The sequence below is a fragment of the Embiotoca jacksoni genome, unplaced genomic scaffold, assembly GCF_022577435.1.
Source record: "Embiotoca jacksoni isolate LCO1_2020_lvr unplaced genomic scaffold, fEmbJac1.0.p SCAF_10, whole genome shotgun sequence".
Classification (NCBI taxonomy): domain Eukaryota; kingdom Metazoa; phylum Chordata; class Actinopteri; family Embiotocidae; genus Embiotoca; species Embiotoca jacksoni.
In genome coordinates, this window is record NW_027185230.1 from 10,007,563 (window position 1) to 10,020,958 (window position 13,396).

At 45.6% G+C, this 13,396-nt stretch overlaps 1 protein-coding gene across 1 annotated transcript in view; it reads right to left on the minus strand.

The window, feature by feature from the left end:
• Positions 1–13,108, minus strand: part of adamts6 (ADAM metallopeptidase with thrombospondin type 1 motif, 6) — a 58,756-nt gene extending 45,648 nt beyond the window's left edge. The window contains exons 1-9 of the mRNA XM_069165279.1: positions 12,964–13,108; positions 11,360–11,741; positions 10,879–11,261; positions 8,503–8,677; positions 7,752–7,969; positions 7,561–7,644; positions 5,929–6,074; positions 3,534–3,577; positions 951–1,056 (exon numbers count right to left, since the gene is read on the minus strand). Coding sequence (XP_069021380.1) covers positions 951–1,056; positions 3,534–3,577; positions 5,929–6,074; positions 7,561–7,644; positions 7,752–7,969; positions 8,503–8,677; positions 10,879–11,261; positions 11,360–11,459 — 1,256 coding nt within the window. The 5' untranslated portion in view covers positions 11,460–11,741; positions 12,964–13,108. The remainder of the gene's footprint in view (positions 1–950; positions 1,057–3,533; positions 3,578–5,928; positions 6,075–7,560; positions 7,645–7,751; positions 7,970–8,502; positions 8,678–10,878; positions 11,262–11,359; positions 11,742–12,963) is intronic.
• Positions 13,109–13,396: the final 288 nt, after the last annotated feature.

Below are 13,396 nucleotides of genomic sequence, written 5' to 3' on the forward strand. Positions count from 1 at the left end.
AGCTCGTTGTTACAACACAGGAAATCGGCATTCAAGTGGTTAAGTCATAGAAACACCATTACTCGGCAACAAAAACGTGGGGGGGGGCGTCTAGAAGCCACAGAGGCTAACAGTTTATCAAGACACAGAGGGAAAAGATAAGGCTGTTGGGAAGATCAACGTTTTCCTCAGACGTACACTGTTATCTAAGTTATGAAGACAAACTCTACATGACTAAAATTACAATATATTAGCTTAACATCCAACCAAACATGAACTTCTTTCAGCAAACGTCAGCAAACACGTCACAACTCATGAACTCAAGGCTGATAGAACATTTAGAGTCCTGACGTGGTGAATACCACAAGAAGGCACCGTTCATACGGACTCTTCTCATCTATGTGGAAAATACGACAACATTTGAACGCAGCATCGATTCAGGGGACCGGAAACAGTTAGAAAACATGAATAAAGCCACTGCTGATGATGATGTCATCGGAGCAGAGGAAGAGACGAGAGTTTGACATGAGTTTCAAGGACAGAAAACAAAAGCAACTAAAGTTGATCACATGACGGTCATGTTTCTCTGGACGAAGACCTGCAGAATGGCTGCTAGAATTAGACGATTTTCAAAGCAACTTCTGAACTGTGCAACGTTATGTGCCAACATATGGCAATATAATCAGTAAATATAAAATAAAAACAAAAGATTTTGGTAAATTTTTTAAGTATAAATGGAGCCATGGTGAACAGAATATTAAATTGATTGATTAATTGACTGTAATTCTCATGTCAGACATGTGTTTCCCCCATTTGGAGGTTCATGAATGTGGCAAAGTCTCTCCAATCCTTCATACGTGTGAGTTAAAAAGTCTCCTCGAAGCCTCTGTCCCTCCTCTGCAGTTTGAATCAGGGAGAAAATGTCAAATTTCATCTTTTTTTATGAGGATCTTAAAAGTCTTAAAGCTCACTTGTGGCCGATCTCGTGCGCGATGGTGAAAGCAGAACCGAGGCCGATGTCTTCATTGATGCTGCAGCTTCTCTCCGGCTCACACATTCCAGCCACCGAGGCCAAGCCTGGACACACACACACACACACACACACAGACACACACGGCAGACAAACAAACAAACACAGAGTCAAGGCGTTGCATTCTCAGGAGTAATGCCCATAAAATCCACACATATGATCTCCTGTTTACAGCCGTGCTGACAGACTTTTTTTTTTTTTTTTTTTTTTTGCGGAGAATGTCTAGACCAGGGACAGATTTATACATTTCAATTCATGTAACGAGGGATCGCCTGCAGCGTGAGCCAGAGGAGGGAATATAAGCCGGCCCCTCACCAACACCGTGCCCCACCGTAGAGCTGTCAGAGAATATCGATGTTTTCCTCGTTTAAAACCCGAAAGAACGAACCAGAGAGAGTTTAAAGTTAAAACTGCTCCACAATCCAGGTGTTGCAGGTCTGAAGTCTGACAGGTCAGACCGAGAGACTGCAAGCACTTCTTCGCAGATTACATCTACAGGTGACATAGAGTGGATCGGATGACAGTGCAAAGCAGGTGTGTGTGTGTGTGTGTGTGTGTGTGTGTGTGTGTGCGTGTGTGTGTGTGTGCATTTAAAGAGTAAAAGGCCCTTTCACCCGATTTTAGTAGAATGGAGGTGAATGGGATTTAATTAGTGCTGCTCAGATTATCTTAAAACAATTAATGATATTCCAGATCATTTCTGGTCAAGTTTGCATCAAAATTTCAAAAGAAATCTGCTAAAAACAAAAAGAACGGTTTAAGGCAATAATTCTGCAGTCAGAGAGTTGATGCAACAATATGATTAAAAAAAAAGTGCAATTCAAATACAAAATATCGTGAAAAAACAAGATGGAAATATTTGGAGTTTGAGGAAGTTTAAAGCCTTCTCATTGGTCAATCTAATGTTTTTATCTGCTGCCATTTTTCACCTCAACAGCCAAGAAGAAGAACTGAGATTTATTTGCTGCATCTGATTAAGACTGAAAACTTTTATTTTCATATTTCTAATGTTTCTCTTTCATGCATAAATTTGAATTTTGCATAAAACACATCAACTGTCAACAGCTTTAAATCTGAGCTTCTTCCCACCGAGAAGGAAGCAGATATCTGGATGTCTGATTGGCGACATACAGCAGGGAGTACAAGTGAGAAAATATTTCGTTGTCACCTGCATGAAGTGGCCTTTAAACCTCGTCGCAAGAAATATGAACTCTCAATTTGTCTTCTGCAAGAACGGACACAGTTTTTTAACTTACAGTCTCTATTTTTGCGGTGCGTGACATCGATAAAATCGACACACCTGTGCTCTCCGGTGGTTCGGTGGTCAGATCCTCCCGGGTAGTTTGTAATGAACTCTTTGCCTCCCTCCCTGCCTGCTAAAAGTGGCATGGATTCTGTATCCTCTTTGCTAAGAGGCTAAACAAGAATAGACTCGCAAATCAGGAGGCCACTGAAACCATTACCGCGGGGAGAGAGGGAGCCTGGAGGTGAAGAGAGGAGGTGAAGAGAGGAGGTGGAGGAGGAGGAGGAGGAGAGGGAAAGGAAGGAGGGTGGCTACTCTACGATTAGTCCAAGAATGTGTGTGTGAGAGAGAGAGTAAAGTGTGTGTGCGAGTGCAAACACACACTAACACACACACACACAGCAGAGAGCACTGCAAGCTGTTTTCTTAACACCGGGGTGGACTGTGTATTATCTCCAGCCCCGTGATTACTCGGTGACCCCAAAGGCCAGTGATCTGACCTGGGGAGCACGACCTCCCCCCACCCCCCCCCCCCCCCTCTCCGAAGAGGAGAGAGAAGGGTGAGGGGTGGAGGGGGGGCAACGAGGAAGCCAAGCAGATGCCAGGGCAATTAAAGCGAGCGGGGAATGTGACGAATGCGGTCAATCTGTCAAACCGCCCCTGAAGTCACAATATTACCTCCAAGATATACTGTGGTGCCTGCGGGGCCTTCACAAAGATAAGACAGGGTGGGGGGAGAAGAGGGGTGGGAGGATGGGGGGGGGGGGGCCTGAAGGAGGGGGGGGGGGGCTTTTCCCACCCCCCCAACACAGCCTACATATCAGCCACTCTATCTCCCTCCTGCATACTCCAACACTCCCTATAATTGTCCTTTTCCCCTTCCATTTTCCTCTCAACTCTTCCTCTTCTTCTGCATCTCCTCCTCCTCTTCCTCCTCAGCTCTCCAACACATACCTTCTCCTTTCTGCCTCTCAACCCCCGGTGGAAGTGTAAACACCTTTTAGACAAACTAGAGTTGGGAGGCGGAGAACAGAGACGGAGGAATTTTGTAAAAAGTGTGAGGTGACCACGGCGGCGGCGGCGGGTTCAACCGGCGCGGAGCTTTAATAACACGAGTGAAAAACATCCTTCTCATTATGTCTCACAGGAGCAGCCGTCTGGTGTTCCTCTAAAGGACGCGGCGAAACGCTGCTAAATCAGGTTTGTCTGAGGACACATTGGAAATGAAAACCTCCCCGGAGAGACGAGAGAAGGAGCAAAAACACACAGTAACCAACTCACCTAAGGTCCCACAGGGTTTGTTCTTGTAGGTGCAGATGTCATATCTAAGAAAAAAAAAAAAAGAAACCAAACAATTAAATCAAATCTCCATTATTTATGTATTTATTTATTTTTTCAGTTTTTCTCCCGCTGGCTGTTTGCCCTCCCATTCTTTCCGTGTTTAATCACACAGTCTGGCCAGATATAATCTCACACTTTAGCATAACAATAGCATAATATAGTGAAGTCATGTCAGGTTTCTGGTGCAAGAAAACACCTGGTGCGCTCCTCCTTCTATCGCGTGAGCCTTTCTGGCCGAGCCGAGACGTGAAGGGGAATAAATAGAGCGGCTTCGGTTGGGTCACGGCGTGTCCTTACGTTTAACCCCCGCTCAGGTAATCCAATAGAAGGAACATGTTGAACCGCAGCGCTTTAAGAACACATCATACATTTCAAATGAATGATCCAATCACTCCTAAAGCTTTTAATCTATTAAAACCAAGGGCACTGCAAATTAAATTTCAAACCCCCCCCCTCCCCTCTCCCCATAAATTCCTTGTCCTCTCTTTCCTTTTTCTAGTGGAGCAGCTCCAAACAGACGAGGTACAATTGTGAACTCGTTTAGGGACATCTGTTTGTTTGGATTTATTTTCCCAATTTCCCTCGGTGCCTTTTTTTGTGTGTGTTTTTTTGTAAAACTTTGATGGGCCGTATGCCAATCGAGGCTAATTGCAAGAGATCAACGACGTAGCAACGGAGGTCATGTTCAGAATGAAGATGGGAACAGTGACTCATCTGAACGGCCTGAAGGATGACATTATACAAACAAATTAGTATTTCCCAGCATGCCTTGTTTCCTAACTTTTGAGGATAATGCACCCAAAATAAAGGCCTATGTGATGTGCGGAAATACTATTTATTATTCAGAAAACATGCACCAACCTTAACCATAAGTGTTATACACAAGGTGGGAAGGCAGTGTATATAGCAATTACAATCTTTGAGTATTTTTGCCATATTGCTAATTGATTACTTTTAAGACTGTGTGAAACAGTCTACACCGGACGATATTTAGGCTAATGTTTACAAGTTTAGTCTTGCAGTTCAACAAAATTGTTTTGAAAGGTAAATGTGACCCTCCAGCAAAGAGATTTGGCCACAACAAAGGAAGAACTTTTCACTGTCATGGTTTAAATCAACACTGTCAATAGTAACTGCAGTTAACAAAATTTTTGGAGGGCCCTAACTTCTCTAGAAGTTTTGTCTGGCTAACTTCTTTTCCATTGTCGGAAAAGCTTCTTGCTAAAAGTTTGATTACAAGTAACAGGAAACAAGGTCATTATACAACATATAGTATTTCCCAGCATGCCCTCTTTCTAACTTTTGAGGATATTCAAACGTTGAGACAATATATAAGCTAATGTTTACATCTTGTCCAGTAGTGCAACAAAGTCCTTTTTGTGCTATTAAAACGTGAGCGGTGGATACTTTATTCCTTTGAATTTTTTTGGTCTTAAAACCCACTTCCTGTTTGGCTTCATGTGCAGCTAACAAGCTCTGACAAATCATAAACAGGCCGGTCGCACTGTTAGCAACTAACAACTCTCTCAGGGTACGATATGTGCCACCCAAAAAAGTTGATTCGTGCAACTTCAAATACTCAAACAGAAACGTTTAAACCCAAGAATCTGTACGTGTCTGCGTCGACATGGCTGCTTGCAGACTGCCAAGCATGAACGACTTTGAGAGCCAATTCCACGAGGTGTTCGGTATCTACAATCAACGAGAGCGGGCCGATTGCATTTCTCATCTTGGTGCCAAAAAGATAAACCCCATGACCACTGCATGTAAACTGTGCTCAGCAGCCCTTTCACTCACTGACTCAAACCAATAATAAAACCCGGAGCCAAAGGAGCTGGAGAGCGTCAGCTGACAGACAACAAGCGAGAGCACACCGGTGATAGAAAGGCTGTTTTGTTCGGAGCCCAGAAAGTCCAAAATGTTGGCTTTAGCCCGCGTCAATCACAGAACGCCATCCTCTCTGTAGACAAAACCAGTGGGGGGGAAGGGGGGGTAGGGGGTGGGGAGAGTACACACTGCAGTTGCTAGGTTATGTGGCCAAAACAGTTCTGGCAACAATGAAGGCGATTCCAGGTAATGACAGAGTTTTGCTGTTTTATGGTAACACCCTTGACATAAATTGCAGGGTGACAGGTACAGTGAGTCTGCAGCAGCACTTTTTATTTTCAGAACTTAACAGGTAAAGTGTGTCGCTGCTGGAAGACACAGCACAGAAAATAACCTGCAAACTGTTTGCTCAAAATGGGAAAATTAGCACCGCTTATAGTGAAAGCCACAAGTGGAAAAATTCATCTTTTAAAGTTTGTGCATCCAGACTGGGTCAGTGTCAGCTTACCGTGTGATGAGGACGGCGTTGTCGTGGTGAGCCATCCCGTTCTCTGGGATGCTGTTTCCATCGCTGTGATGAGACAGGATGGACTTCTGCCACTTACAGAAACTGTCCAGAGACTTGTCAGCATGATGATTGATCTCCAGGTTCGGCTATGAAAGACACACACACACAGGCGGAGCAGTGTAGCAGGATGCAGCACGACGAAACAAAACAAAAACCAAGTGATACAACACAGAACAACATTACAATGTTGTCTCGTATTGTGTTGTGCTGAGTCATGTTGTGTTGTATTATATTAAATCGCGTGTTTTCGCATCATTATTATAACGTGTGGTGCCGACTTGTTTCATATCTCACCACATTGTGTTGTACTGTATCGTGTTGTGACATGTGACGTGTCATATCACATCATATTATGGCGTGCCAAGACACACTGAATTAGCGGCACTGAAGTTTTCTTTCAGTTAGTTTTTTTGTACTTAAACACATTAACATGAAGCTAAAGAAGAAAATACACAACAGAAGGACCGACGATAAAGTTTAGGTTGTATTTTGTACGACGCACGGTGCAGCTGAATCAGCAGGTGGCGTTAATGCACCTATTAGCTTAATAAAAAAAACTATAATTAAAACTCAGAAGAAGAACATACAGTACGTCAGTGGACTAATATGCCAAAATCTTCACGGGGCTTTAGATTGCTGTGGAAACGCAGACAACCAATGAGCTGAAGGAACCGTTTAGTTCCCTGAAAAGTAGTTCCTGGGTCTAAAAGTTCTGGGCACTGTGGGTGGAAACGAGGCTTTAGTGACGCATTGAGTCATATCATATTACATCGTTGACACAGAACGTCATAGCTGTCTGCCGTCCAACAACGACATGCAAAAACAACAACAACAACAACAACAAAATCTCTCCAAACCACAACAGGGACCCTGAACTTCCTGTCATGCGTTGACGGCGCTAACCAGCGAGCCAGAGCACAACGATTATCTGGATGAATTATTTGAAAGGAGTCCTGAACTGGGATCAGTGGGAGGCTGCAGGAACAGATTCAGAAAAAATGTTTTCTGTTTGATTTAAGACTCAATGCAGTTGTAGAGACGGTAAAATCTTTTACAGCACGAGAAGAAGAGCAGAAGGATAATTGGGGGGAAGTTGTAGTGGAGTCTGCAAAATGCATCTAATTTCATGAATGTAAAGAGAAATGATGCAGCAGTGGTTACAGCTTTCCCTCTGAATAATTATAACACAATGCCAAACACATCAGTGATTCACTTTCACCATAAAATATGAATTTTCTTTTCAATTTTTCCGACACTTTGGCTGAGTTTCACCCAAAAGTTTGGCTCCATTTCACATGAAAAGTGGATACTTGGAGCCGAAGCTGCATGAAGAGCTTTTGGAAAAAAAAAAAAACAGATGGGAGGAGGACGCTTTGTTTTTCCCATCACACGTACGTGCACATGTACAGAGCATGTAAGAACCCTGGATGGAGGCTCCCTGAGGGACAAAGTCGGAGCACATCTTTCATCTGAAGCGGAGAGTCTCTCTTCTCTCTCGCGCATCACTTATACACACTCAGAGCAGCTGAGGCTGCAGATACTAAAGGAGACGGAGATACTTTTTTTCCTCACCTGATCTTCGGTGAGAACAATCAGTCGGGTCACAATAATGTTCACAACATTTCCTAGACTGGCATCGCGGTAAAGTTTGGCAACCTGACCTCCAGAAAAGAAGAAAAGACACAAAGTCAGACAACTGAACCGCAAAAAACACGCAGCGACCTGCAGGTTCCCCCAGGACCAGAGAGTAGCATCACACTTACAATATTCATCACAGACAGGATGTAGTGCTCGATGTCTTTGCGTCCGTGGTAACCGACCATCATCTTATCCGCCACCACCAGCGTCTCCACGAAGCGCTCGGTGCTGACGGAGCGGCGCTGTCGGTGGGTGCTGTTTGAGGGGTCGGCGGCGGGGCGGGGGACAGAGGACGAGAGGACAGAGGACGAGGACTGGCAGGGCACACTGCTTCTAGTGAGGTCTGTGGATCATAATAGAACAAGACATCAGAGTTCTGATGCCGTCTGTGTGTGAGGGAGCGCTGGTCTGAGTGTGATCGAGAAGCCTTTGTTTTATGACCCAGATGCTCGGGGAAGAAGCTATAAGATGGTACATGTCGGGGCATGCCGGCTTCCTGCGGACGACAGCCTGCTGCTGCTTCTTATGAGATCTTGGCCCAAATACCTAAATATCCACCTGGTTCTTTTTCCAAATCTCCGCACACACAGCGTTCAGAGCTGTTTGAATTTTTAAAACTCTGAATCTGATTGTTGGGTCTATAAATAGGTAAAAACTCTTTATGCACTGAAGGGCCTTTTTATGCAAGCTGCAGCGAGACATTCTACGACAGGTTGAAAAGGTGTCCAACTACAGCACACAAGAGGCCCGCTCATGTCTTACCAGAACCTGGGCCTAGAACCAAACCAGCACTTCCTCCGACCTGCTATGTATAGTCGTTCCTTTACGTCAGTCTCCCACCCACACAGAGTCCAGCCCAGATGGAGGCTCACCGACCTGAAATGCCACAGCTGAACTCCTGGCTGTCCTCTCGCGGTGAGGGAACGGCCGACGTCTTATAAATAACATGTTGCTGTGCTTCTTCCAGGTTCCACTCACTGGAGGTGGCGGAGGATGTGTTCTTTAAAGGCTCAATTAAATACTGCTCTTCCTCTGTTGTTATAACGCCGTGCTGGTGGGGGTAATGAAAGAAACAGGTTAGAAAACAGCTAAAAATGGAGAACATCAACAAAAAAAGCAGGAAAAAGCAGCTCACATGTTCGGTGTGTTGGACTGTTTTACATGTGGTCACTTTATTAAAGGAACAATCCTCCTATTTTACGCTTCAGTTTCAGTTGTAACCGTGTGTTCAGACAGAAAACTGACACAAAGACGAGTTCACGCAGGTTGAAAGGGTTTCGACTCGAGTTAAAAAATGACACTGGAGGGAAATAACAGAAAGAACAGGAGTTAATGGTGAGTTGAGCAGCTAGTTTGGACATACCGATAGGTGCTAGCTAGCTCAAAGCTAACATCTGTACCACAGACTGCATATAAAAGTGTTCGTGGCTTCTGTGTCTGAAAAATGAGGCCGACGCAGAAGCGCCTTAAGCTGCAATACCACCGAGTGCCACTAGAGGCTGGGTCCAAAAAGCCTCAGGCTCCATAGACTCCCATTCAACTTCTCTCATCAATTACAAAGTCAATAAAATGTCTCCACCAGTTATCTTGGTGTTGTTAGCTAAAGTCACTCCTTCTTATTAGTTTTCTGGCGGTCTGTCTGTTTGATTGACAGGACTGTGGTGCAGTCAGGTTACAGCTACCAGTGGGCAGGACGTAGTATCGTCACGTTTCCAATCAGATCAGTCAGATCCACCGCTTGCTCCTCCCCCAGCTCGTCCAAATATGGTCACTTCCTGCTCCAAACCGCTCCAAACTAGCAAGATGGTGGCGGACAAAATCTGAACTGTTCACAAACCGACGGGTGATTTCACTGATGGTTGCTGATTGGTCTGAACAGTTACAACTCTGAGTGTCGCCGGCAAAATAAGCACAAACTGTCAAATCTAAACAAGTTTGCTTCCTTTTCTGTCTGAACACATTGTCACCAGCTGTAGAAGTTCCTCTGTAGCTCTGAAAGACGTTTTATAGAGTCTAAAAACACCATCACTGTCGACCCCGATGACATCACAGGGTCAGCTCAGCTTGGGCTTGGAGACTTCACATATTTACAGAAAGATAGTGTTATAAACTGTAAATACTTGGGCATTTACCAGCCAGCAGAAAGTGATGCTCGTGAGTTGCATTATGGGAACTGTAGTATTCAGCATTTCTGAGACTAAAAGTCAGGATATTTCCTATTGCTGCTTAAATGTGGAACTATTCTTCCTTTTTTGTGTCTCTTGTGAGTCTCCCAGCTGTGTAAGTGCAGCACTAATTAACCGGAGAGCCCCTTTGAACAACCCACTCCTTCATGTGACCTTCTTCTCCTCCTCCTCCTCCTCCTCCTCCTGATGAGGGGCATGTTTTCACACATACAATGCATTAGTCACTAATCTGCAGTCAGATTTTAAGAACCCCAAACAATCAATTACATCTAGACCAACATTAAAACATTCCTCTCTCCCCTTTAACGCCCCCTCTGGAGCCCGAACCAGAGAAAAGTCCTTCACTTCTGGGTTTATAGGAAACACAGAACTGGCTCTGTAAAAAAAAAACACAATAAAAGCAATTCAGCACAGATTCAGCACAGATTCAGGGTCTTAATGGTGTGTGATGTCACGACCTCCAACTGTCCAGACAGCTGATTACATTAAAGTACACCCACGGTTTTTATCCATTTTTGGTGCTGCAAGCACAAAAAAAAGAAAAGCAGCTAATTGAATTTATGATGCTGTGTGTGCAGACACTGCCAACACATTTGGCTTCATGTTTTCTCCTCATGATTACATCTGCCAATAAGGAGCAGGGTTTATTTCCCCCCCCCCCCCCTCTTCTTTAGAGTTATTCTGGAGCGAGAAAGGGATACAAAAAAATTATCCTTGCTTTGAGAAGAGACGCTGGACGGTCCCACCGCCGGAGGACGAACAGCTTAGACGCCTCGTTCAGTTTTAGAGTGCAGCGATATCTGCAGTTCAGACCTGTCGTTTCAAAGGATCAGCTCAAGAAATGTGATCTCAGCTACTGAAGCGTGAACCGTCCCGATGCTTATCGCCAACAGATCAGTGAGATGCTGGGATTTTCGGCGTGCCAGATGGAGACGAGCCAAGATCTCCGACTACAACCGCTCTAATCCTCCGCTATCCGACACGGGTTGGTGTGAGGTGAGCGGTGAGATCCGGTCACCTGGAAGGATGAGGATGATGATGATGATGATGGTGGTCGTATACTCACCAGGCCCTTGCAGTTGCTGAGCGCCACTCGGGTGGTGCTGTGCTGGTTTTGCAGGAACCCGACGTAGTGACAATTATCCACGGCGTTGTGGCGCCACTCCAGCCCGTCCTGGCCCCAGTACTCCACGGAGAAGTGTCGGGACACCAGGTGCGGGTTGAGCGTCAGGTTTAGGTGAAAGTGCTTTCCGTAGGCCGAGAGTCTGTAGTAGAGGCGCGGCTCCGGGGGGTCCAACGTGGGCTGGGGGCCCATGGCGGGATCCGCCGCCCCTCGTCTCCGTCGGCCCGGCCGGTGCTGCTTCACGGTGTAGCTCAGGAACTCTCCGTTCTCATCCACCCGCACCGGTACAGTCAGCTGGTAGTGCTGCAGGTAGGACAGGAACTCCTCTTTACCAGGAGAGAAGAAGATGATGATGATGTCATTAAACATATCGCTGCAAACAGAAGAGTTTTTTTGGGGGGAGTTTTTTTTGTCACCTTCATACCTTGAGAGTTGTGAGAAAGTCTGTTGGCGCTGTGAAACTCGGAAGCAGCCATCACCACCAGGCTCAGAGTCCACGTCAGCGTCTTCCACAAAATTTCCATAATTCAGGGGACGCTGTGACATGGGGTGGGGGGGCGGAGGGGGAGGAGGAGGGAGGGAGGGGGCTCCAGGCGGGTTAGAAGCGCAAGGTCGGTCCGACGCCACACCGTAACAGAACCATGGTTGGTCTCCTTCACTTCAGTGCTCTGCTCCAGGGCTCCTCACCTCTCTGGTCTCTGGGTTCATGTCAGCAGCTCGTCCATCAGACAGCAGGAGGTCTCAGGTGCGACTCCACACGGGAAGCGCTACATCGGGAACTTGTCCTGACCGATCCATCTGCATTCCTGTGGAGGAAACCCAGCAGAGATTTAACATCACTATATTTGACCGTTGGTCGATTAATCGATTTCCTAACTATTCCAAGAAATGATTGATGACTTATTTCAAGTTTTAAAGCAGAAATAATCAACTTTATCTGTTCCCTTATCTCCAGGGAACATTTTTCACAATTGTCTGGTATTTCACGGAACAAATGATAAAAAAAAAAATAATGAAAATTTGGGTTATTTTCTAAATCAAAAGACCTGCTTGATTCATCATTTTGTTGAGAAGATGTCACAAAATAGCGAAAAATTGATCCAAATCCACCCACATTTGATTTGACCAACAGTCCAAACCAAAATATATGATGTTTATGGTGATTTACACCAACAAAAAGCGGAATAATCTCACCTTTGTAAAACTTGCTCATTAATTATTCGACTAATCTTTGCAGTTTTTATGAAAACAATCATTAATTGCAGCTCAGTTTTGTGCTAAATGGATGAAAATGTAACTTAAAGTTGGATATGTTATTCATGTCTAAACTGATTGTCAATCAAAACATAATTTAGTTGCAACTTACTCATCAAACTTTCCCAGAAAACCGATTTTATTTCCACCTCTAACAGATTGATTAAATATTGATGACAGTTTAATGACACTAACGATGACAGAGATCCATAAATCCACACAGACCAGTCGGAGAGATCTGAGCTTTCTACTCACTGACGCGCGCTCCACGGCAGCATGTGCAAAACCGGACCGGGCAAACAAACGGTCAGCGGGTCCCGGTGAGAGCAGGGAGAGGTCCGACGGAACGGTGCGTGTGTCTCCTCAGCTGCGGTCCAGACAGACAGACAGCGCGCGCTACCTACTTGGCCACCGTGACCCAGAAAGTTGGCAGCCGGCCCACGTGCATCGCGCGGTTCCTCGAACACAGCAACACCGCAGGTCAAAATAAACCGTGTTTTTGGTTGCATATGTTGAGGAAGTGTTGTCGGTTCGTCGAGCAGACGGACTCCCGCAGATGTAGACCTGAAACGCTGCAAACATTTACACCCTGCAGATGTGAACACGGTGCGTAAATGTTGCCCTAAAGTCGCGCAAAACTCTCCTAAACCAATATATAAAAGCTTTAAAACGCGGGTTCTTACACGCTGTCTGCTACCCTGAGAGGATTTAAGAGCTCAGTCTGCTCCAACTAAACCAGCACGAGGAAGCCCGTCCTGCTCCGGAGATATTTACCGTGCTCATCTTCATTGTCAGCTCCGGTCCGAGTGTGCAGGACAAAAGACGCGTGCAGCTCCACGAACCTCCTCCGCTGCCCTCCTCTCATCTCCCTCGGAGTTCTGCCATCCTGAGTGTGTGACACCGGAGCAAAGCAGCAGTGTCTCAGTCGCTCAGACAATGTCACACACACACACACACACACACACACACACACACACACACACACACACACACAAACAGAGCAGCACTTCAGCGTTTCTCCTCCAGTGTAATCTTTATAAAGTAGACCTGGCTTTCATGTTGGAGGCTCTGAGAGGCTTTAAAAACAGAAAACTAAAAATTGGAGAGAAGAAGTTGGAGCTGCTCCTCCTCACGACATGCCACAGACCGGCTGTATGTCCCGGAGTCCCGGACAGCTTCAAACTGGCAGCTTTTTTTTCAGGGGGGG